This window comes from Panthera uncia (assembly GCF_023721935.1).
Source record: "Panthera uncia isolate 11264 chromosome C1 unlocalized genomic scaffold, Puncia_PCG_1.0 HiC_scaffold_4, whole genome shotgun sequence".
NCBI classification, from domain to species: Eukaryota; Metazoa; Chordata; class Mammalia; order Carnivora; family Felidae; genus Panthera; species Panthera uncia.
In genome coordinates, this window is record NW_026057585.1 from 63322906 (window position 1) to 63349545 (window position 26640).

The 26640-nt window shown below is 37.1% G+C and overlaps 1 protein-coding gene across 2 annotated transcripts in view; it reads right to left on the reverse strand.

Annotated features, from left to right (window-relative positions):
• ZFYVE9 (zinc finger FYVE-type containing 9) overlaps positions 1-26640 on the reverse strand; it is a 213668-nt gene that overhangs the window by 48373 nt on the left and 138655 nt on the right. For both annotated transcript variants that reach the window (XM_049617176.1, XM_049617175.1), the window contains exons 10-12: positions 25607-25762; positions 9561-9785; positions 7911-7993 (exon numbers count right to left, since the gene is read on the reverse strand). In XM_049617176.1, the coding sequence (XP_049473133.1) occupies positions 7911-7993; positions 9561-9785; positions 25607-25762 (464 nt within the window). The remainder of the gene's footprint in view (positions 1-7910; positions 7994-9560; positions 9786-25606; positions 25763-26640) is intronic.

The window sequence follows — 26640 nt, forward strand, 5'->3', positions numbered from 1 at the left end:
AGGGAAAGAGGATCAATGGTTACCAGACATTAGGGGTACACCAGCAAATTTTCTGGAATGATAGAACTCTTCTGTATCCCAATTGCAACAGTGGTAGTAACATAACTCTACATTTATCAAAACTCTTAGAAGTATACTCCATAAAAGGTGAACTTTACTGTGTATAAATTTAAAAAAGTTTTTTTTAATTAAGAGGTAGATTTAACCAGGGTTTACATTTTGCTGGGCTAATAAAACAGAGGGTAAGATACAGAAAGGACCTGGAATCATTTAAAATAAAAGTGATTTTAATGATGAAACCAGGGAATCTTAGGAAAGGAGAAAAATAGAGGGAGTGAGAGGTAGTAGAAAAGTGTTGGGATCAATAGATTGGTAAATTCTGTTAAACTAGAGACAGAGAAGGTGGTAAAAGGGTTCAAAACAAGTCTCTTCCATATGTGTTATTTTGGTATGTGGACTCTTTTGAGCTGAAGGCAATTAAGACCCTGCAGGGTCAAGAGAACTTTTGCCCTGTCTTAACTACCTAGAAGAATCTAAATTGGGGGTCTTTCTCAGAATTAAAGTTATTATTAGAGATAAATTTTATCTGAGTGACCCATCTGTATGGTAGGGCATACATCTAATTGCCAAGCAGCTGCTCTTCTTACTGCCCTGTAAATTGCTCTCCTCCCTTTGGTAGCCCCAGGCCCCTAACCCATTCTTCAGCTCAGGAGGAATTTTACCTTTCTGTCTATGAACCCCTCATATATGTGAGGTTTTCATATGTACAAAGTTAGATTTAATTTTCTCCTGTTAATCTGTCTTGTGTCAATTTAATTTTTAGACCAGCTAGAAGAATCTTTGAAAGATAGAGAAAAATTTTCCTCTCTGACAGTGGAGATGAAGAATAAGGTGTTTCAGGAGATATTCCACCAGAAGTTTGTATAAATGAACTGATACAGGCAATAAAAACCATAGGCTTCTGTTACTGGATTACAGGATAAATATCTCCTTTTCTTTCCAAAGCAGATTACAATCAGTAAAAATAAATAAATAAATAAATAAATAAATAAATAATCTTGTCAGGGTGCCTGGGTGGCTCAATTAAGTGTCCGACTTGAGTCATGATCCTACGGCTCATGGGATCAAGCACAGCATCAGGCTTTGCGCTAACAGTGAGGAGCCTGCTTGGGATTTTCCCTCTCTCTCTCTCTCTGCCCCTTCCCTGCTCATTCTCTCTCTCTCTCTCTCCCTCCCTCCCAATAAATAAACTTAAAAAAAAAATTATCTCGTCAAAAATGTGACTAAAAACTAAAGTTACCAGGAGTGACAAAGTGATGGGGACTGAAGTAGAAGGAGGGAAATGGAGAGGGAGAAAGAGAGAGAGACAGAGAGAGAGAGAGAGAGAGAGAGAGAGGGAGGGAGGGAGAGAGGGAGAGAGGGAGGGAGGGAGGGAGGGAGGGAGGGAGGGAGGGAAAGGAAGATAAAGCGGGAGAGGGCGATCTTATAGATTAAAATATAATTTTAAAATTTTCACTTCTGGGAGTGCCTAGCTGGCTCAGTTGGTAGAGCATGTGACTCTTGATCTCTGGTCATGAGTTCAAGCCCAACACTGGGGATAGAGATTACTTAAGAAAATAAAAAATAAATTAAAAAAATAAAATTTCCATTTCAGGACAAAATAGAGAAAAGGGGACTGAATTTACCTTCCTGCCTGAAACAACCCAAAACTACACAGAACATATGAAACAATGATTTTCAAGACACTGAACCTCAGACAACAAAGGACAGTGATCCTTAAAAGGCAGGAAGCAAACAAGATGAGCTCTGTGATTGTACAGGTTATGCCTCTAGAGAGTTTACAAGCTCAGGTGCAGGAAGGGAGAACCCAGGCAGAGGCTGACAGATTTCCTGAGTTGAGGAAACAAAACCAAGACTCCAGGAAAACCACTGTAGCTATACTTCACAGGACAGAGCATCAGAGAGGAAAAAACTGCAAAGAACTCCAAAGACTTGCAGAGGGTCTCACTCCAGAATTCAGAAAAGTTCTGATTAGCAAATGTGTCTGAGGAAACTTGTTGAGGCCGGTGAAAAAACTATTTGAAATGATTATCAGAAACACTGTCTGGTACACAGGTCTGGGAATAGTGCCTACTCCTAAAAACCACAGAGGAAAACCTCATATTCCATGAGCATTAGGTAGAGTATTACTGTATAATAAACAATTTCACTGGACTTTGCTCCTGGTTCCTGAGAGGTAGCCTCTAAACCCTTGGAATTTCCTGAGTGATAGGAGTGTCTGTTATTCAGTGGTGGATCCCTGATAGTCTATGTTAATTTAGTGAATCATAATAGGTCCCTAGATAGTTTATCCTAACAAGATGACCCAAGGTGGGAGCTAGCCATCCTAGAAAGATCAGCCATGTGATAAGAGGATGGGGCTTTGAGGCACATGATATCAGGGGGCTCAAGACTGAGTTCAATCACATGACCAATGACTCAATCATCATGCCTAATAAGGAAACTCCAATAAAAACTCAGGACACAAAAGCTCCAGTGTTTATTCTGTGCATATTGTTATATATCAACATACCAGCAGGGTGACATGTCCCAGAGGGCACAGAAGCTTCTTGGGTGGGGCCCTCCCAGACTTTGTACTCTGTGACTCTTCTCTCCACTGGCCCTGATTTGTATTTCCTTTACTACAATAAAACTGTAATCTATACTATATAGTATAGTATATATACTTTGCTGAGTTCTGTGAATAATTCTAGTGAATTATCAAAACTGAGAGAGTAGTGGGAATGCTAACATTTGTATCCAGTTAGTCAGAAGTATGCGTAGCCTGGGACTTGACCCTGGTGTCTGAAGTAACAACAGTCTGGTAAAGAAATGTGCCTTTAGGGGCGCCTGGGTGGCTCAGTCGGTTAGGCGTCCGACTTCAGCTCAGGTCACCATCTCGCGGTCCGTGAGTTCGAGCCCCGCGTCGGGCTCTGGGCTGATGGCTCAGAGCCTGGAGCCTGCTTCCGATTCTGTGTCTCCCTCTCTCTCTGCCCCTCCCCCGTTCATGCTGTGTCTCTCTCTGTCTCAAAGATAAATAAACGTTAAAAAAAATTAAAGAAAAAAAAAAAAAAAAAGAAAAGAAATGTGCCTTTAATCTGTGAAGTTTGGCCTAATTCCAAATAGGGCCCAAAGTCATTACAAGTACTCCGAAGGGTCTTGCCTTAGTGCTGAGGAATAATCAGCACTACAGTAAACAAGACTTTGGTTCCACCTTACAAATCTTAAAAATCAAGACTTGCAAGAATCAAACTATTTCTAGGTAAATTAACTGCCTTACTTGTAACAGAACTCAAGTTTACAGGAATACAAAAATACTCACCATGCATCAAGGTAAAATCATAATATTTGGCTTCCAATAAAAAATTTAAAAATATCGGGGCACCTGGGTGGCTCAGTCAGTTAAGTGTCCAATTCTTGGTTTTGGCTTGGGTCATGCTCATACTGTTTGTGAGTTCCAGTCCCACATTGGGCTCTGTGCTGATGGTGTGGGTCCTGCTTGGGATTCCCTGTCTCCCTTTCTCTCTGCCCCTCCCTGCTCATTTTCTCTCTCAAAAATAAATAAATAATTCCCTGCTCATGGGTTGGAAGAATAAATATTGTCAAAATGTCAATACTACCCAAAGCTATCTACACATTCAATGCAATCCCAATCAAAATTGCACCAGCATTCTTCTCGAAACTAGAACAAGCAATCCTAAAATTCATATGGAACCACAAAAGGCCCCGAATAGCCAAAGTAATTTTGAAGAAGACCAAAGCAGGAGGCATCACAATCCCAGACTTTAGCCTCTACTACAAAGCTGTCATCATCGAGACAGCATGGTATTGGCACAAAAACAGACACATAGACCAATGGAATAGAATAGAAACCCCAGAACTAGACCCACAAACGTATGGCCAACTCATCTTTGACAAAGCAGGAAAGAACATCCAATGGAAAAAAGACAGTCTCTTTAACAAATGGTGCTGGGAGAACTGGGCAGCAACATGCAGAAGGTTGAAACTAGACCACTTTCTCACACCATTCACAAAAATAAACTCAAAATGGATAAAGGACCTGAATGTGAGACAGGAAACCATCAAAACCCTAGAGGAGAAAGCAGGAAAAGACCTCTCTGACCTCAGGCGTAGCAATCTCTTACTTGACACATCCCCAAAGGCAAGGGAATTAAAAGCAAAAATGAATTACTGGGACCTTATGAAGATAAAAAGCTTCTGCGCAGCAAAGGAAACAACCAACAAAACTAAAAGGCAACCAACGGAATGGGAAAAGATATTTGCAAATGACATATCGGACAAAGGGCTAGTATCCAAAATCTATAAAGAGCTCACCAAACTCCACACCCGAAAAACAAATAACCCAGTGAAGAAATGGGCAGAAAACATGAATAGACACTTCTCTAAAGAAGACATCCGGATGGCCAACAGGCACATGAAAAGATGTTCAACCTCGCTCCTCATCAAGGAAATACAAATCAAAACCACACTCAGATATCACCTCACGCCAGTCAGAGTGGCCAAAATGAACAAATCAGGAGACTATAGATGCTGGAGAAGATGTGGAGAAACGGGAACCCTCTTGCACTGTTGGTGGGAATGCAAATTGGTGCAGCCGCTCTGGAAAGCAGTGTGGAGGTTCCTCAGAAAATTAAAAATAGACCTACCCTATGACCCAGCAATAGCACTGCTAGGAATTTACCCAAGGGATACAGGAGTACTGATGCATAGGGGCACTTGTACTCCAATGTTTATAGCAGCACTCTCAACAATAGCCAAATGATGGAAAGAGCCTAAATGTCCATCAACTGATGAATGGATAAAGAAATTGTGGTTTATATACACAATGGAATACTACGTGGCAATGAGAAAGAATGAAATATGGCCTTTTGTAGCAACGTGGATGGAACTGGAGAGTGTGATGCTAAGTGAAATAAGCCATACAGAGAAAGACAGATACCATATGGTTTCACTCTTATGTGGATCCTGAGAAACTTAACATAAACCCATGGCAGAGGGGAAGGAAAAAAAAAAAAAAAAGAGGTTAGAGTGGGAGAGAGCCAAAGCATTAGAGACTATTAAAAACTGAGAACAAACTGAGGGTTGATGGGGGGGTGTGAGGGAGGGGAGGGTGGGGGATGGGTATTGAGGAGGGCACCTTTTGGGATGAGCACTGGGTGTTGTATGGAAACCAATTTGACAATAAATTTCATATATTGGAAAAAAAATAAAATAAAATAAAAAATAAAAAATAAATAAACATTAAAAAATGTTTAAGGGGCACCTAGATGGCTCAGTCGGTTAAGCGTCCAACTTTGGCTCAGATCATGATCTCATGGTTTGTGAGCTTGAGACCCACATCAGGCTCTGAATCAGCTCAGAGCCCACTTCAGATTCTGTGTCTCCCCCTCTCTTTGCCCTTCCCCTGCTCACGCTTGCTGTCTCTCTCTCTCTCAAAATAAACATTAAAAAAAATTTTTTTTTTAAATACCAAGCATGCAAAAGCAGGAAAATACAACTCAAAATAAGAGGGGGAGGGTGCCTGGGTGGCTCAGCTGGTTAAGCATCCAACTCTTGATCTTGGCTCAGGTCATGATCTCAGCTCAGGTCGTGATCTCACACTTTGTGAGATGGAGCCCTGCGATGGGCTCTGTGCTGACAGCACAGAACCTGCTTGGGATTCTCTTTCTCCATGTCTCTCTGCCCCTCCTCCACTTGCACATGTGCTCACGCTCTCTCACTCTCTCACTCTCTCTCTAAAATAAATAAATAAACTTAAAAAAAAAAAAAAAGAGGGAGAATTAATCAATGGAAACTGAGCCAGAACTGATAGAGATGTTAGAATTACCAACAAGGACACTATAGTAGTTACTATATATTCCAGATATTCAAAAAATTAAGTACAAGGAGGATATAGAAAAAGACCTAAGTCAAATTTCTAGAGATGAAAATGACAATGTTTGACATAACCCCCCAAAAAAGATGTACTTGACAGTTTTAACAATGCAAAATAAGATTGTTGAACAATAATAACTGTCCAAAATGAAACACAGAGGGAAAAAAAGGAGTATTAGTGAGCTGTGAAACAATTTCAAGAGCCTAATATGTCTATAACACAGAGTCCTTGAAGGAGAAGAGGGAGAGGAAAGAAAATGTTCTTTGATGAAAATTATAAACTCACAAAAATAAGAAGCTCAACGAACTCCAAGTATAAGAAACATGGGGAAAAAAAAAACATCAACCCTATATCAAGGTATATAATCAAAGTGCTCAAAACCAGTGATAAAAAGAAACACCTTAGAGCAACCAGAGAAGGAAAAAGCATTATATACAGAGGAACAAAGAGGGAAAATAAAGTCCTCGTCTGAAACAATGGAAACCAGAAGAAACAGTAGAGCGAGTATTATTCATCTTTAAGGCACTCAAAGAATACAACTATCAACCTAGAATTCTACATCCAGCAAAAATATCTTTCAAATATGAAGGTAAAATAAAGATGTTAGAAATATAAATGCTGAATTCCTCACCAGCAGACCCACACTACAAGAAATGTTACAGGAAATCTTTCAGGCAGAAGGGAAATGACACCAGATGGAAATACAGATTTATACAAAGAAATGAAGATCACTGGAAATGGCAACTACATAAGTAAAGCTACAAGAGCTTTTCTTATTATTTAAATCTCTTTAAAAGATAACTGAAACTACAACTACAACGGCAAGACAGAGTGAGGAAATAAATCCAGTCCCAAGCTGGGTAAATGTTTTGTTTTTTTTTTAAGTTTACTTATTTATTTTGAGAAAGAGAGAATGAGTGGGGAATAAGCAGAGAGAGGAGAGAGAATCCCAAGTAGGTTCTGCACTGTCAGTGCGGAGATCATGACCTGAGCCAAAATCAAGAGTTGGATGCTTAACTGACTGAGCCATCAAGGTGCCCCTGGGTAAATGGTTTTTTAAAACACAATCATTACAATGCTCTGGAATTAGAACAAAAGCATATAACACACTGAGATGTGTTTCTTCATGAAAACTACCGAACTTCAAGCAAGAACAGTAGAGCTGAGTCTGTGATCTTCTTGCTTGGGCCTGGCCCTAGCCTTCTTAGGTAGTTCAAGGTAGTCTATGAAATAAGCTCTGCTACTTGAAGGATCTTACTTGATTTGGAGTGGTGTCAGCTACAGTGGTAATTTCAATGGTTAGTGAAAAGGGAGGGCCAGCAGCTCAGTTAGCCTGAGGTTTGAGGTAAGTAATGAGCAGGCACATTAGCCAAAGATTTAATGAGGAGTTCTGGGAGGTGAGATAGCCATAGAGAGCTTCATAAACTCTCCAAATACCCAGAATTGTCCTTAGTCGGTGCACACATACAGCAGAGCCTGTGCATGTGCAAAGGAATATGGGAGATCCTAGCAGAAAGGAAACAAAGTATGAATCCCAGTCCATACACAGATTTATCATAAAAGAATGAATGACTTACTGGCTTGAGATATTTGAACACAATCTCTGACCAATCTTGGGCTAAACAATAAGCTACACAGACAAAGAGGACACCTCTATGATGGCAAGCTTAAAATAAAAACAAAATAGAATGCTAGGTGCTTTAATTGTACATTACCTCTAGTCCTCACAATAATCCTGCAAGGTCACTTAGATAGTAAGTGTATATATAATCAAGGGCTGAAATCCTGTACTGTTTCACTCAAAAGCTCCATATATTTTCCAAAGAATATATGTATGTTTTTCGTTTCCTACAGCATAAATCTTCACCTGCCTGAAGCAGCAGAGGTATGGCTGTTAACAAAAAATGAAATCCTTCTCTTCCTTCTCCTGTACAAATCCCAGTAAGAAAAAAGTAGATAAAAATTCCCAACTTACTGCAAGAAGATTCATGATGGTATGTCCCGTCTCTCCAAACAATGGCTTCCGAAATCTGACACTGAACAGTGGGCATGGATAAACTATGGAAATGAAAAATAATCAGACTAAACTTGACACCTTAAAATTTTGGCAAAAGAGGTATCAAAGTTCATAAAGTTTTCAAAATGTAACTGTAATAAAGCATATGAAATTTAGGGCTCAAAAGTATTTAGCATGGTAGCATCACAGACAAATTCTGAGCCTTCTACAATAAATACCAAAGTAAATATTCTGATGACCAGATAAGCCTTTTGATGCAGCTTTCTCCAAAAAGAACTATAACATCTTAGGAAGCACTCTTCTTCAAACTGGATTAATATGATCCAGGAAACAAACCTCTTCTAATTCCTCTGTATTCATTCTTATACTTCTCCCAACCAGGATCCTCCTTAGAAAAGCCAAACATGAGGTGGCCTATTAACTCGCTTACTTATTCCTTGAACTTTATGGAGTGAACTACCTATATAAGACAGGAAGATATACAAGTTCTTTCCTCTGGATACAACCCACTCCTTTCCCTACTTCATCTGGATAATTCAAATGCCTCTTTCACAATTCAGTCCAGAAACACTTTGTTCTAAGAAATATTTCTTATCCAACTCCTTCATTCTTGGTGAAGTTAGAGTCCATCTTCAAGCTCCAAAAGAACTTTGTTAACTTTGAGCATGTGTTTTAACACAATATACTACTATAATCATGATTTCTGTATGTCTTTCTTACAAAGGTTTCTAAGAGCCTGTAACATATCTTAGCTATTTCTGAATTCACAGGATTTGTTATAAATGGTAGGCCTTTATTAAATTCTTATTGAATGAGCAAGGGAAAGAATGAAGTTGACTTGCTGAAAACATAAAATATACTGTTTTATAGTTTACAAAATAAGTTTTCATTATCGTTTTTGATCCTCTTAACAACCTTACATACTTACAGCTCGAGTCACTTGCCCAAAGTTACAGAGCTGGTAATTCACAGAGTTAAGAATCTTATTCAAATGGTCTGATTCCTAGACCTTGCAAGTTTGATTAGGTGAAGGTGTAAGGTTTAAAAAAAAGCTTGCATTTAGGCCTTAATGTCTTAAAACTCCCAACTTAGTTGTACTGCTACCACCATGAGCAAAAAAGCTCTTCTACTGCTCACTTTACCTAAAGTGATCTCTATACCATTAGTTTCCAGTATGTGTTACGTTATGCAAAATACAATTTGTCATACTATTTTCCAATAAAATTACCAAAAAATGTTCACTATAGATACTCTAAAAAGTCACTTGTTAAATTCCAATTCATTTTTTCTGAAGATGAGCATATATTTATCAATGAACTATATAAAACCAGTAAGTCTACAAGGTAATAGAACTATATAAAACCAGTAAGTCTACAAGGTAATAAATAATCACTAATTTCCTCAGTAGAGATTTTTAGTCCTTCACATTAGAGTCAAAATAAGTAAACACAATGGCCAAATTTAGCTTAGCTGTGTCAAAAGATTTCTGCTGAACTATATCACTGGGGGAGGGGGGGTTGCGGGCAGGGGGGGAATCTGAATATTTCAGGTCTTTATTTAGTCATCGTCTTGGTCATATGGTGTAAAAGAAGCTATTTTACTACTTACGCCGATATTCAGCTCCAAGTCTCAACATTAGTCGGATGGGAAACACTTTAGCCCAAGGAGTTTCCCATTTCTGGATGAGAATCCCAAACAAGTAAGGTGGGGTTGGGAGTACCAGGTCTTGTAGTGACTGGTAGGTAGATGTCACATATAAGAATCCACCATGTTCTTTGCTGCCAAGGAAACTCTGACTGAAGAAGGAATGTCCCAAGTTGCCCACAACATTTCCTAAAACAAAAAAGCTCATTAATTACTCCTCATCAATAAATCGATTATATTTTTTATAATCATTATTACTTAACACTGGGCCACACACTGCCAAACACTAATTCCCAACCTTTCACCCAACATGAAAGACCCATGTTTACAAAGTTTTTAAAATAAATGATATTTATTAAATGAAAATTTGTTTTCCAATTTTATAAGGGCCTCTGGTGAGCATAAAATAGCTTATATTATCACACTGTAGAAGTCTGTCTAGCTAAAAGTAAAAAATATTAATGTCTTCCTTAGATTGTACAGCTTTACTGTATGAACTGTATATATGAGACCTTTAGAGGTCTCAGGATAAGAATTATTGCCTCAAAAGTCATGAAAAAAATGTTAAGACTAGGTACCTGCTCTCACAGAGCTTACAATCTCATTGGGTGAATAAAGTCCATTCATGAACACAATGAATTAAGATAATAAGTACAGTTTTGTATGAGACATTAAAGGAAGAAAATCTATGGAGAAGGTAGGATTCATGCTTTGTACTTCTGGGTGAGACAAATATGAAACGTAACTTAGGGCTTATTTAAATTCATATTAGTTTTTTGGTCTACTAAGCAGCTTCTAATTCAAACATTTTTTAATGAAACAGTGACAAATCAGCTTTCATTAAGGAGACATTCTCCTCAGTTTAGAATTACAAAAAAGCAAAAAAGCTTCCCAACAGGAGCTGTTCCATAATGGAATAGTAGACATGTTCCCTAGATATGTACAAGCTCCCTCTGATATCTCTGAAAGAAATAACAGCAAATACAGAGATCCTCACCAGAAAACTTAATGCTTCCTTTCCTTGAAAACTACTGTCTACTCATGCAACAGTTCAGTGATGGGTCACAGAATCCTTGAGTGAAGTAGGAAGCTATGTTGACAGCAGGGTCCGCAGGTGAAGGGAACACCTCCCCACAAAACTCACAGAAGCCTTGTGGCTGAGAGCCATGTTCACCTGCACATTATCATCTGCCAAATATATTTAGGGGCAGTACTCTTGCCCGAGGATTAACCAAATCTGGCTGCACGTTTGAGCTGCTGGGCCAGATCTATAAAAACAAAAAAATCCCCGTATCAAGGAAGGAGTATGTACTCTGGAAAAAAAAAAAAATTCACAGATTGTGGAGTCACAGAAATATGGGTTTGAATACTAGTTCAATTACTATTATGTGATTTGGGGGCAAGTTACTTGACTTCTGTGAGCTTCAACGTCTGTGTAAAATGGGGGATTATAAATTTCAGACCTGTTGTGAAGAATAAATGATGGAATATATGTAAAATGCCTAACAGTACATGGTACTGTGTTCTCAAAAAATTATAACTATTATTGTTATAATGCACATATACATATAATGATTAGCCAAACATTACAGAATTTTCTTTGCTTTATCAAAAATTTTAGAATAAGGTCTGTATAAATTTTCATCTTTTAACTTGGAGTAGGGGAAGAATGGGAGATAAAAGAGATGGAAGTTTTTTTTTTCTGCCCACAATGGACAGTACACAATAGCATTCCTCTAAAGTTCTAATGAGAGTATAATATTTGTTTCATAAGACTGCCCTAGTGCATACAACTCAAAGGTGACAACTATGTTGGCTTGGCCCACAAGGCATTCATTCATTATTCCTTTGGCATTTCTTTTTTTTTTTTTAATGTTTTTATTTATTTTTGAAGGAGAGAGAGACACAGCATGAGTGGGGGAGGAGCAGAGAGAGAGGGAGACATAGAATTTGAAGCAGGCTCTAAGCTGTTAGCACAGAGCCCGACGTGGGGCTTGAACTCACGAACTGTGAGATCATGACCTGAGCCAAAGTCGGACGCTTAACCGCCTGAGCCACCCAGGCGCCCCAGCATTTCTTTATTAGAGACTGGAATCTATTACTGGTTATTTTTCCACAGATATTTATTCCCTTTTTGCTTCTACAACCTAACAACCTACTCCTCCTCATCCCATATCCCAATCAAATTCAGATTCGTCACTATGCTCCTTTATATTATAAAATATTTGTTATCCTTTAAGCATCTACTTTCTTTAAAAAAATTTTTTTTAACGTAAATCTCTATCAATCCTAATGAGTGATTTAATTTAGACTCTCATTTACCATCTCATCTAAAAACAAGTAGCATTTCACAGGTGTTAATACCGACAAAAATAAAACACTGGGTATGAGAATTCGACAAAGATAAGCTTTCACTGAAAACTTAATCCGGGGCTCTTGAACTCATAAAGCCTGTTATATGTTTGTTTACACAGGTACTTCTCTACGGGAACATTCAATACAATGAATCCACTGAATTAATTCTATACACCCCAAGACCACTGAAGAATCCATATAAATAAAATAGATACCAATTCATGCTTCTGTGTTTAAATGACGTGGCAAGGATGTCAAAGGTTTTGTACCAATAGTTTACAAGGCAATTTTACATGGCCTTAACCAGATAATCATCAGATCAGTGCCACTAGGTTAACAGAGCAGGTATCATTTCCCTGAACTTTGGGATTTTCATTTTACAGATGAAGAAACTGAAGCTTAGGAGTGGAAGTGAAGTGACTTGCAATATCATAACTGTCTTTAAAAGTATATAGTAATTTCCAATTTTCCATCTTAATCTGTAATTTAAACTTTGTTTTTCAAAGTGCTTGCAAAGAACTATCTTTAAATTCAATTCAAAAACAACTTAAATATCTATGCAACAACAGCTTCCTTTTGTTTCAAAGCATATTTATCAATCCTCACAACTAACTCAAATGGAGTCTTAAAGAAAGAACTATGAGGAAAAGGAACCCCATCCTTCCCAGCCCCCGCCAATTTTAAAAACAAGGGCCTTCCCCTCACACCCCTCTCCCCTCCCTTTTCTTTTTAATCAGGAACCAGCCAACGGCCAGGGCCTCACTGGGGCAGGGACACCCTGGGATGAGTTTCTCTGGGGCTTTATTTTGTTTTGTAGATGGTTTTTTCTCCCACAGTGGGGCTGCGGAGGGGTGGGGGCTTTACAGTCCTGCCCCGTCTCACTGCACTCTCTTCCCAACCCTACCCCTATTTTCGGTGATTTTTGTGTGAGAATATTAATATTAAAAATAAAATCAGAGAGGAGCGCCTGAGTGACTCAGTCGGTTGAGCGTCCAGCTTCAGCTCAGGTCATGATCTCACAGTTTGTGTGTTCAAGCCTGTGTCAGGCTCTGTGCTGACAGCTCGGAGCCTGTAGCCTGCTTGGATTCTGTGTCTCCCTCTCTGCCCCTCCCCCACCTGCAATTGTTTCTCTCTCTCTCAAAAATAAACATTTAAAAAAACTTTTAATAAAAAGATAAAATCAGAGAAAAAAATTCCGAACAAATGCCTCACTTATTTTAAGAAATATTAATATTCATGAATATTAACATAACTAAACATCAAAAGAATTTAAATAGTCCCTTGGTGTTGTTTGTAATACAGTAAACCAAAATTAAGCATGAGTACTTCATTAAAGGTCATTTCCTCAGTTTAGAGCATCTGTGAGATTTACTATGTAACTTCAAAAAGTTCAAGTGGCAGTTTATTGCTTTTTTAAAACATGGGATTTAGAGATATAGCTGAATTCAAACCTGAGTTCAGCCATTTATCATGTATTTGATCTTTGGCAAGTTACTTATGCCCTCAGTGCCTCTCAGTTTCCTCATACGTAAAACTGGGACAAGAACAAGAAGAATCTCACAGAGTTCTAGTTGAGAAGAAATCAAACAGTGCACAGAAAGCAATGAATATACGGCCTAGCATGTAGTAAGTGCCCAATAAATACAAGATATTAGTCTTAAATCACCTCTTCATAAATAATTCCATATTACTTCTCATTGGCTGAAAAATTACTTGCAAAGCAGCAATACCATGGCTCCTCTGCTCATAGAAAGATACAAAATAAATTAACCAAAACGATTCACAAGTAATTGCAAAAAGAGACTAAAAATCTGAACCATGATACAACATTCTTTAACTGGAAAAACAACGCAAAAATATTACTGATGATGAAAACACCAATGAAGTTCTTCCTTCTCTGGAAACACACTTGTTAGGAAACGTTTTTTATTTTTGTTTTTCTTATATTACAGATAAAAAAGTGACTTGCTTTAGAAATACTAAAGATTATAAGCAGTATAATTTTTATGGCCATGAGAAATAACAGCAAGCCACTAAAATCTGAAACAATTACTGGACACTGACTGATCAATCAAGCATTTACCATATAACATGTACTGCTAGAACTGGTCCAAAAAAGAGATACATATAATAAAATATTTTCTAATATGCACAAAAGACTTCCAGTCATTCCACAAACATTTATAGGATACCAATCATGTTTTTATAAATGTTTTATCAATTATTTATATTCTTTGACAGACTATTTAAAAATCTTTTCCCCCCCTCCTCTAATTCACCTATAATTTTTCTTCTAAATACTTGTGGGGATAGAAAATTGGCAAGAGACGGTGGTTTAAAAATATCTAAACACATCTTTTCTAACTTAATAGTGAGTATGCATATATATTCTTAGATTGAGATAAACTTCCACATTAAAAAATAAAAGATCAAACTCCATTGTATTTGAGGCCTATAATTTTATTAGTGACATTACACAATTATTAAAAATAAAATTCATAGATGAATGAAATTTATTAATAACATTCAAATTAATAATATAGTACTTTAAAGTTTACTTTGCCTTTTGATAAACCTATGTAAGAAATTTAAATTAACCAAAAGTTTATCTGGGTTAACTCAGGTGACCACGATTTAAAGATACAAAATAAGGAAGATTTTAGAAACAGAATAGGTGGCAAGGAGAAATGGCAGAGAGTGGCAAAGAGGAAAAAAAAAAAATTTGTTTTTAAAGATATGAAATTTCCCAAGTAATCTGCTTGAGTGACCCATGGTTTTTCTTTCTCAAGGACCAGAAACACTGGGCCTCAGAAACACTCTTTGGTTGACCTCAAAAGTATTTTACTCTAGTCTCCAAGTCCCAAAGGGAACAAGAAGTGAGAAATAATAAGCACAGCATTTTTATTAACAGAAGTGTTCTCTGAAGACTCCTTTCCTCCAGGTACTTTTCCATCAAATGACAAAAAAAGCACCAACGTAGCTAAAGCAAACTAAGGAATAGGAAGAGAAAGGTCAAAGAAATCTTTAGGGATTGATCATATAAGTGACATCATGTCAATTTATTGATTCCTTCAATCCACAGGTTTTGTTTGTTTGTTTGGTTTTAATTAAGCTTATCCAATGTGCCAGACTGTTCTAAAGACTGGTACGCAGAATTGAGCAAGACAGGTAAATCTTGTCCTCATAGAGCTTATTTTCGAAAGGAGGAAGACAAACAACATCAGTTAGTAAAACCAGTGATAAATATTTTGAAGAAAATACAACAAGGCAAGTAATGTAAAAGATGATGAAGGGAGGGAAGAGAATATTTCTTTAGCCAAGAGGTTCAGGGAAAAATCCTTTGAGGCAGAAACATTTGAGAACAGACCCAAATGAAGAGAAGGCACCAACCAGTAAAGATCTGTAAAGAACAACATTCCAGGTCTGGAAACAGTAAGTGCAAAAGCCAAGGTATTAGACTGATTGATGGGTTCAAAGGTCACAAAGGTGATCAATGTAGCTAAAGCAAACTAAGGAGTAGTAAGACACAAGGTCAAAGAAGTCTTTAGGAACTAGATCATATAAAATCTTGCAGGCCAAAGGCATTTGGAGTTTATTCTAATTGTAGTGGGAAGCCACTGGAAGGTTTAAGGCAGCTTCAATTGTGCCTTCACACCTATGACTATACTATATAAAAATCCTCTCAATTCTCAAGGATTAGATTTAGGATACCCAAGGAACAGCTGAGAGACGATAAACATATCTGCAAACATAAAATTGCAAATGACTGAAAGGGAACAAAAAGCAATTTTCAAAGGTGAAAATGACTTAACTTACAAGGTTAATATTTACATTCTGTGTTTATAATTTTAATTGTCTTCTTGCTTTGTTTCAAAGTTAAATCTAAATGCTAAAAATTAATAGCAGTGTACGGGGCACCTGGGTGGCTCAGTCGGTTGGGCATCCGACTTTGGCCCAGGTCATGATCTCACAGTTTGTGGGTTCGAGCCCCGCATCGGGCTCTGTGCTGACAGCTCGGAGCCTGGAGCCTGCTTCGGATTCTGTGTCTCCCTCTCTCTCTGCCCCTTTCCTACTCACAGTCTGTCTCTCTCCTCTCTCAAAAATAAACAGACATTGAAAAAAAATAGCAGTGTAAACCTTAGTATGTCAGTGTAAATATTAATTCATATTAATATATTCTTAATAAGTTTTTTGAAAACAGAATGTGCCCCGGGATCCAGCACAAAAAGCAAAGGAAAATTACCCAAAACAACAGTTCAGAGATATTGAAGACTGAGTTCAGAGGCTCCAACATCAAAAAGGAAGAAGACAATGTCGGGAATGAAACAGAAGTAATATTCAGAGATAATTACCTAGAGTTTTCCAAATTAAAGAAATGTGTTTTCAGATGAAAAGTACACTTTCAGTACTCAGCAGTAAAAATAAAACTAAATCCACATACATGTACACATACAGATCAATAGAATAGAGAAAGAGACCCATATACAGAATATAAACTAATATTCAAAAACAGTATCAAGGTAATTGTCAAAATGATGGTATTTTTAAGTTTATATGTATTTTGAGAGAGAGAGCACAAGCAGGGGGTGGGGGCAAGAGAGAGGACTGCAAGCAGGCTCCTCGTTGTCAGCACAGAGCCTGACGCCATGGCTTAAACTCATGAACCGTGAGATCACGACCTGAGCTGAAATCAGTCGCTTAACCGACTGAACCAACCAGGCGCCCCCCAAAAATAGTCTTTTTAACAAATGGTGTTGAACAACTGGATGCCCATAAACAAAAAAAAAAACAAAAAAAAAAACCCAAAACAATAAAACTTAGAGCCTTACCTCTATAGGAGCCGAGGACAGGCTGCCCTAAGATGGGCCTTTGGCATGAAGATTATCTTAAGTTAACAAGCAATTAAAACCCAGCAGGTTCAGGAATAGCTCTTTACCTCCCCACAACTGCCTACAAAAAAATTAAATACGGGCACCTGGGTCGCTCAGTCAGCTAAGCATCTGACTCTTGATTTCCACTCAGGTCATGATCTGTTTGTGGGTTCCTGCCCTGCCTCGGGCTCAGTGCTGATGGTACAGAGCCTGCTTGGGATTCTGTCTCCCTCTCTCTCTGTCCCTCCTCTGCTTGCTCTCTAGCTCTCTCAAAATAAATAAAAATGAACTTAAAAAAAATTAAATAAAGGACCTGGTCTGGGACGAGAGCTATCACCATAGATAACTTGATACTCTGAACTAGGTATTGGATGATAGGGAGGAACCTACCAAGGCTTGTTTGATGGAAGTTCTTTATGTCCCATTGTTTCTGAGTGGCGGAGCAAACGTTTGAAACATTTACTCTTTTTCATCTCCCTGTGAATTGCATTCCTTTCCTTTGAAGTTCCAGATCCCTACTACTCCTTTCTCCTTAGTTCAGAATGACATATATACTTCATTTTGCCTATCTTTGCAATTTCCAAGTCTGTGTGGAAATTAAAAATCTAACCAAAGAGGTGAAAAATCTATACACTGAAAACTATAGAAAGCTTAGGAAAGAAATTGAACAAGAAATAAAAAAAAATGCAAAAACATTCCATGCTCATGGATTGGAAGAACAAATATTGTTGAAATGTTAATACTACCGAAAGCAATCTACATATTCAAAGCAATCCTTATCAAAATAACACCAGCATTCTTCACAGAGCTACAACAAACAATCCTAGAATTTGTGTGGAACCAAAAAAGACCCTGAATAGCCAATGCAATCCTGAAAAAGAAAACCAAAGCTGGAGGCATCACAATCCTGGACTTTAAGATGTATTACAAAGCTGTAATCATCAAGACAGTATGGTACTGGCACAAAAACAGACACTCAGATTAATGGAACAGAATAGAGAACCCAGAATATGGACCCACAAACGTATGGCCAACTAATCTTTGACAAAGCGGGAAATAATATCCAATGGAATAAAAACAGCCTCTTCAGCAAACAGTGCTGGGAAAATTGGACACTGACACGCAGAAGAATGAACCTGGACCACTTTCTTACACCATACACAAAAATAAACTCAAAATGGATGAAAGAACTAAATGTAAAACAGGAAGCCATCAAAATCATAGAGGAGAAAGCAGGCAAAAATCTCTTTGACCTCAGCCGCAGCAACTTCTTACTCAACACGTCTCCAGAGGCAAGGGAAACAAAAGCAAAAAATGAACTATTGGGACCTCATCAAGATAAAAAGCTTCTGCACAGCAAAGGAAACAATCAGCAAAACTAAATGGTAAACCAATGGAATGGGTGAAGATATTTGCAAATGACATGTCAGATAAAGGGTAAGAATCCAAAATCTATAAAGAACTTATCAAACTCAACACCCAAAAAACAAATAATCCAGTGAAGAAATGGGCAAAAGACATGAATAGACACTTTTCCAAAGAAGACATCCAGATGGCCAACTGACACATGAACAAATGATCAACATTACTCATCATCAGGGAAATGCAAATCAAAACCACAATGAGATACCACCTCACACCTATCAGAATGGCTAACATTAACAACTCAGGCAACAACAGATGTTGGTGAGGATGTGGAGAAAGAGGAACCCTTTTGCACTGCTGGTGGGAATGCAAACTGGTGCAGCCACTCTGGAAAACACTATGGAGGTTCCTCAAAAGATTAAAAATAGAACTACCCTATGGCCCAGCAATTGCACTATTAAGTATTTATCCAAAGGATACAGATGTGCTGTTCAAAGGGGCACATGCATCCTAATGTTTATAGCAGCGCTATTTACAGTAGCCAAAGTATAGAAAGAGCCCAAATGCCCATTGGCTGATGAATGGATAAAGAAGATGTGGCATACAACAGAGTATTACTTAGCAATCAAGAAGAATGCAATCTTGCCATCAGCAACAACGTGGATGGAACTAGAGTGTACTATGCTAAGCGAAATTAGTCAGAGAAAGACAAATATCATAATGACTTCACTCATATGAGGACTTTTAGACACAGAACAGATGAACATAAGGGAAGGGAAGCAAAAATAATATAAAAACAGGGAGGGGGACAAAACATTAGAGATTCTTAAATATAGAGAACAAACTGAGGGTTGCTGGAGGGATTGCAGGTGGGAACATGGGCTAAATGGGCAGGGGCATTAAGGAAGATGAGCACTTGTGATGAGCACTGGGTGTTATATGTAGGGGATGAATCACTGGGTTCTACTCCTGAAATCATTATTGCACTATGCTAACTAGCTTGGATATAAATAAAAATAAATAATAAATTAATTTAAAAAATAAATTTTTAAAAATAAAAACAGCCCAGATAATCTAGAAAAAAAATTAGTGAAATGCAAACCATAATGAATACTATTTTATACTCACCAGATGAGCAAAAATTAAAACTCTGATGATATCAAATGTTGGCAACTCTTATATACTAGGGATGGGGACAGGTAGGCATAATTGGTAAACTACTCTGGGCAACAGTTTAACATCATCTAATAAAGCTGAAGATATCCATACTCTACAAACCAGCAATTCTACTAAGTGTACATGTACAAAAATTTTGGAGAACATGTCTGAATAATAATAAACTGGTGAGAACAGCAAATTATCCATCAGGAGAATAAATTGTGGTAAATTTATATAAGAGGTATAAAACAGTAGCTGCAAATGAAATGAACTAGAACACTAGAGCTATGAACATATGCCAGAAACATATGGTGGAATGAAAAAAGCAACCCACATAAAATATATACAGTGTGATACCATTTGTATAAAGTTTAAAAACATGCAAAACAATGTATTATAATCTTGTGATAAAATTACAGAGAAAAGCATGAAAACTACTAACACAAGACTGATGACAGTGGTTACCTAAAGGTTAGGAAAGTTTAGAGGGAAGATGTAATCAAGATTGGTCACTGATCAATGCTTCAAGGGGTTGGTCATTATTTCCTAAATTGGGTATTTTGTTTATGGGTGTTTATTTTGTTATTTTGCTTTATAACTTCCAAAATTATTTTTAAAATATATTTAAATGCTTTTATATACACCAAATAATTTTTTAAAGGTAAGTAAAAAAGTTCAGAAGAAGAGATTACTTCTATCTGGGAGGATTATTAGGGAAGAGTTCATGAAAAAAAGTCATCTCTGAGTAAGGCTTAAGACAACTGAGGGGCACCTGGGTGGCTCAGTTGGTTAAGCCTCCAACTCTTGATTTCAGCTCAGGTCATGATCTCACAGTTCATGAGTTCAAGCCCTACACTGGGCTCTGCGTTGACAGTGCAGAGCCTGCTTGGTTTTCTTTCTCTCTTCCTCTCTCTCTACCCCTTCCCCACAGAAGCTCCCTCTATCCCAAAATAAATAAACTTATTTTATTCTGAAGGCAATATAAAGCTCATTAAAAGTTTTGAGTAAGAGAGGGAAACAACCAAACATTAACTCTAGAAATAATAATCTGGTAGATACAATTCTCATTTCATTCAAATACATGTTCTGCATGTCTATCTGCAAAAATCAAGTACAAAAGATAGAAGAAGGGTGGGGAGATGGCAAGAAACAATATATAATCTAGAATCTCCCATGGCATTATAATAACCAGAAGGCATGCTTAAAGTCTCAGAATGTTATTACTCACAAAATGTAATTTTCCCTCTCACTTTGGAAAGCATAAGCAACTATGCATGACAAAAAAATTATATGTTAAATAAGAAACACATATATACACATTATTATCAAATATATATAGATTAAAAATACATAGGAAATTGTAAAGAAAGTTCATTCAAGGGCTTCTAAGACTTTTTTTTTATACTTTTTTTAATGTTTACTTTTTTTTTTTTTTCAACGTTTTTTATTTATTTTTGGGACAGAGAGAGACAGAGCATGAACGGGGAAGGGGCAGAGAGAGAGGGAGACACAGAATCGGAAACAGGCTCCAGGCTCCGAGCCATCAGCCCAGAGCCCAACGCGGGGCTCGAACTCACGGACCGCGAGATCGTGACCTGGCTGAAGTCGGACGCTTAACCGACTGCGCCACCCAGGCGCCCCAATGTTTACTTTTGAGAGAGGGAGAGAGAGAGAGGGAGAGAAAGTGCAAGTGGGGAAGGGGCAGAGAGAGAGGGAGACACAGAATCTGAAGCAGGCTCCAGGCTCCGAGCTGTCAGCACAGAGCCTGACGTGGGGCTCGAATCCATGAACTGTGAGATTCAGTTGGACACTTAACTGACTAAGCCACCCAGGAGCCCCTGAGCTTTTTTTTTTTCTCTTAAGTTTATTTATCTTAATTTTGAGTGCACGTGAGAGAGTGAGCACGCAGGAAAGGGGCAGAGAGTAAGGAGAGAGACAGAATCCCCAAGCAGGATTTATGCTGTCAGTGCAGAGCCCAATGCAGAACTTGAACCCACAAACCATGAGTTCATGACCTGAGCCGAAATCAAAAATCAGACACTTAACCGACTGAGCCACCCAGACATCCCAGGCTTCTAAGGCTTTTTGAGTGATTTATGGCAGAGTAACCACCATGCAAGTGATAGAGTATTCAAGGCTTTCACATTCAGGAAATTTAAGACAGAATTTGCCAATTCCATGCAATGTGTTACATTTAGGTGTAAAAGATGTTTGTACTTATTAAAGATGTTTCCACTAATTAAAAGATGTTTCCACTTATTAAAGAAAAATATAGTGAAATTATATATCAAGTTACTACTTTGATTTCTAAAATACAGGATTCTTAAAACTGGTATAACTCAGATGCATACCTGTTTTTTAAAACTGCTATGTACACATAGAGGCAACTGACGTAAAGAACAGTAGTCTGGGAGCCTTAGTCCTAGTTCTGCCACCAACTAAGTCTGTGATTTAGACAAGCCATTAACACCTCTCATTTTCCTCATCTAAAAACGTCTCATTTTCCCTATCTAAAAAATGAAGAGTTTGTACCAGATGATCAAAGATACCTCCTAGTTTTTATGAGCTGCAAAATGATTTCTATTTGAGGATAGACCCTTAAAGATTACTTGTTTATGCCTTGGAAATGTCATTTACTTAGATATATATGTGCATGCCCTCATCCTATATTACAGATAATATTTAAAACAGCTTACATGTGTTATAATCTCACCTTAGACTTTCACTATTATCTTACTGTCAGTTCAAAGTAAGTTTTGTTGTAGAAATTTTGCATTTTAAAATGATAGTTCAAAATGGTCTCTACTGATATAGAAGGATACTTATGGAAAATGAGTAACCACTTATGGTAAACATGTACTTTAATGACTCATGCAATGACCACAGCCTTTCCTTGTTGGTATTCCTCAGAGCTCCATTCTCAGCTCTAGTCTCTTCACACTGGCCTGTCCCATTCACTACCATAGTTTCAATAATCACATAAATACCGAGTCTCTCAAATCTGTATTTTAGCCCAGATCTACTTCCTGAGGTCCATCTGTATCCACATATTCATCGTCTATTTACATATCGCCACTGTTGTCAATATTTCAAACTCCACACACTGAACAAAGAACCAATCTCCCACTCCTCTGCCAGATCTGCTCTTCTTCTATTATCTCGATGAATAAGAACACAGTCCACTCAGATGTCCAAGCCAGAAATGTGAAGCCACTGACTTGTCCCCTCTTATCCCCCACATACAGTTAATTACCAAATCCTACTGAAATGACACATCACTGTCTTTTATCTTTCCGACACTCTTTATTCCCACTGCTATTACTAAATTACTTTATTAAACCCTGATAATTTCTTAATTTCTTGCTGGATTCTAACAATAGCTTTTTAAAAAACAACAAAGTGTTGGTGAGGATGTGGAGAAAAGGGACCCTCATGCACCACTGGTGGGAATGTAAATTGGTGTAGCCACTGAGGAAAACAGTATAGAGGCTCCTCAAAAATAAAAAATAGAACTACCAAATGATCCAGCCAATTCCACTCATGGATAGTTATCTGAAAAGAATAAAAATACTAACTCAAAAAGATATCTGCACCCTATGTTCATTACAGCAATATTTACAATAGCCAAGACATGAAAACAACGTAAGTGTCCATCAACAGATGAATGAATAAAGAAAATGTGGTGCACATATATAAAATGGAATATTATTCAACCATAAAAAAGAAAATTCTGTTATTTGCAACAACATGGATAGACCCTGATAGCATTATTTCAAGTAAACTAAGCCAGACAAAGATAAATAAATAACATATGATCTCACTTATACGTGGAATCTAAAACAAGCAAACAAACAAAAACCCCGTAGTACTCATAGATTTAGAGAACAGATGGGTGGGTGAAGGATGGGGGTTGAGAGGGTGGGTAAAACCAGTGAAAGTGGTCAAAAGGTACAAAATTCCAGTTATGAATTAGTACTGAGGATGTATGTAGAGCATGGGAACTATAATAATATTATATTGCATTGTATATTTGAAAGCTGCTAAGAGGGTAGATCTGAAAAGTTTTCATCGGTAAGAAAAAAATTGTAACTGTATGAAAATGGATGTTAACTAGACTTACCATGGTGATCATTTCACAATAAATACAAATATTGAATCATTATATTTTACATCTGAAACTAATGTTACAGTCAATTATATCTCAACAAAAAACTTTTTAAGTCAATCTTATTGGGGTATACACAATTTCATGCAATAAAACCCAACAATTTTAGTACATAGTTCAATGAGTTTTGACAAATGTAAACATTCATGAAACTACTATACCTAACACTATATAGTATATAAGTATTTATATAATCCCAGAAAGTTCCTAGGGCCCCTCTATAGTCAGGGGCAACTCACCCCCAACTCACCCCAGGAAACGTTGATCTAATTTCTATCACCACAGACTCATTTTGCCTGTTCCAGAGAACCATGTGAATGGAATCACGTAATATGTACTTTTTTGTACCTGACTTTTTTGTTCAGCATAATGTCTGTGATATTCATCCATGTTGTATGTATCAGCAGTTTATTTTTTTTATTGTTGAGTTGTAGTCTAGTGTTTAACCATGATAATTTTTTGCTTATTCACTGCTTCTTAGCTCAGTTTACCTACCACGAGACACATAGACTTTGATCCATTTTCGTATTGCCTCTAAAGTCATCTTTCTATAATGCAAATCTGCTTCTGTCCCTCATTTTTTTCCAATTGTTCCTCATTGTCTGAAGAATAAAGGATGGACTTCTGAACAAGACCTTCATGAACCTCCCATGCCTTTGTCCCTAATTCCCTCTCAAACCCCCCAACTGCTTGGGCCCCCAATGTCATTTCTCTGTTTATAGTTTTTACATGTGAATACATCCAAACTGAGGAGAAAAGTGACTGTTTCAATTCATTTCTGGAAATAAATTTAGGTCCCAAGTATTACATGGCCTGACAGCTCCACCTGACTTCATATTAATCCCATACATTTTAGGACTGATACTTCATAGGTATGTGGTCAGTTGCCAATGTATTGCCTTGTCCTCATTTAATATTACACCTGAATGATCACAGAGACTAAGACATCAAGGTATAATCTTTTATGCATAAGCTATAACCACACTAAAGATGCCATTTATATCCTGCTTTTGTACCTACTTCAAGAGCATTTTTCATGTTGCTACATTCTGTTCATAAATATTACGTTTAATGGCTAAAAAATGCTCTAAAAAAGATGCATACATCTCATCAGTATAACACAGCTAAACCTTTCACCTATAGCTGGGCATTTAGATTACCTCTAAATTTTTGTGTTAAATTTAAGTAATGTTGCAATAAACACCTTCCTTTACAAAGTGTATTTTACATTTTAGGTATTTTTTTGGGGGCATAGAATCCCACAAGGGGAATTACTGCATTCAGAAAGCATGAATAATTTATAGTTTTAATATATTTATAAAACATTATCAAGTAATACATGAAAATAATTTTAACACCTGGTCAACCTCACTCCCCTTTCCAAGGCTTGTTCCTCAGAGACAATCTCTTCTATTCATTTATTGTAGTTCTTATACTCTATTTACCAACTACAGATATTGTTTTCTTATTTCCGGTTATGATAATGAGGTTATAGCTCAACTACAACACTTCTTACTGCCTCTGTTAATTCAGGAGAGGTTAACTTTGTAATGCCAAATGTATACATAAACATACTTCTTCTCTCTCAACTTATAATATCTTTCTATTAGTATTCTTAGTCTTTTCCAATAGCTATGCACATACTTTTACATTATTAGGGCTAACAATATTTATAATTTATTTTGAAACCATAATAAAGTTGTCCATGCTAGTGGCTTTTGAAACTTGAAAATTAAATAAAGAGTATTTACGTTATGATTATATAGGTACTGTTAAGTGAAAAAACAAGTAGTAAGTTATGATTATGCTTCCTTCTACCAGGTACCAATATCATGACCCCTAAACCACTCAAAGGAAAATATTCTTACATCATGGTCAATGGATTCTCATACAACTTTGATTCTGTAAAATAATAATGACTACACCAAGTAAAGCACTAAAATTTATATTTCCTTAAACCTTGGCAAGTTCTAACTTGCTACTGATACCAAAGTCCAATGCCAGGCTTCCAAAATTATGATTGTTATTTTGCATCTGACTCCAAAAATTTTTATCATCTTATAAAGGGTGCAGACTAAGTCATAAAGCGTCCCCACCTGCCAGAGCATCCCGATAAAGCTGCACAAAATGATTGAAGATATCCTTCGGCAAACACTTCTCATCCGGTAGACACTGTAGAAGAATGACTATCTCAGACTGACCCACTGCATGCATTCCCTTGGTTGTGAAACACCAGCACTTCCTGTTCACATCTATAAATGGAATAAATATATAAAAATAAAGACATTCTTCTTAATATTTTCCTTTAAAAATGCAGAGAAACCTGTGCTATAATACAGCAAAGAACAATATAGGTCATACTGAAACTATATAATTCAATTGTGCACTATAAATGCATTGAGCCAAAAAACAACTGTAGAAAATAAAACATACCAATGCCTCTGGCTTTAAGCAAATACTTAGAAAAACAACTGGAAGGGAAGTAAAAGAAAAAAGCAAAAGAAAATGCAATTAAAACTTTTAACTCCTATTACTGGAAGGTGTAATTACTAAAGAAAAACATTTCATTAAAAATTAAATAAATTAAACAAAACTAGGTATCCTAGGCTATAATGATTAAAGAATATATTCCCCCCCCACCTGTATTTTAAAAAAGTCACTCTACCAAGGGAAATAATTACTTATGTAAAACTAGAAACAACAACAATAAAAGCCAAGATTATAGCTTTGGATTCAGCTTGTGGCCTAAAAAATATATACTTTTACATATACTTTTTAAACTTAATCTGTGACTGAAAGATTATAGCTTTTTCTTTTTTTTTTAAGATTTTATTTTTAAGTAATCTCTACACCCAAAGTGCGGCTTGAACTTTATAACCCCGAGATCAAGCATTGCATGCTTACTGACTAAACCAGCCAGTCCTTTTTGGGAGAAAATTCTAGATAAACAGAGACATGATTTTACTTGGTTTCATTCTGTAAAAAGTGGTGAAAGTGGTGAGAGGATGGCTCTTCTGGACTACTTACTTCCACTTCTTTACCTTAAGACTTTGTGGAGAACCAATAGCACAAGCCATATGTAGTTAATGTTCATTCTTTGATACCTTTATTATTTATACTCCAACACAAC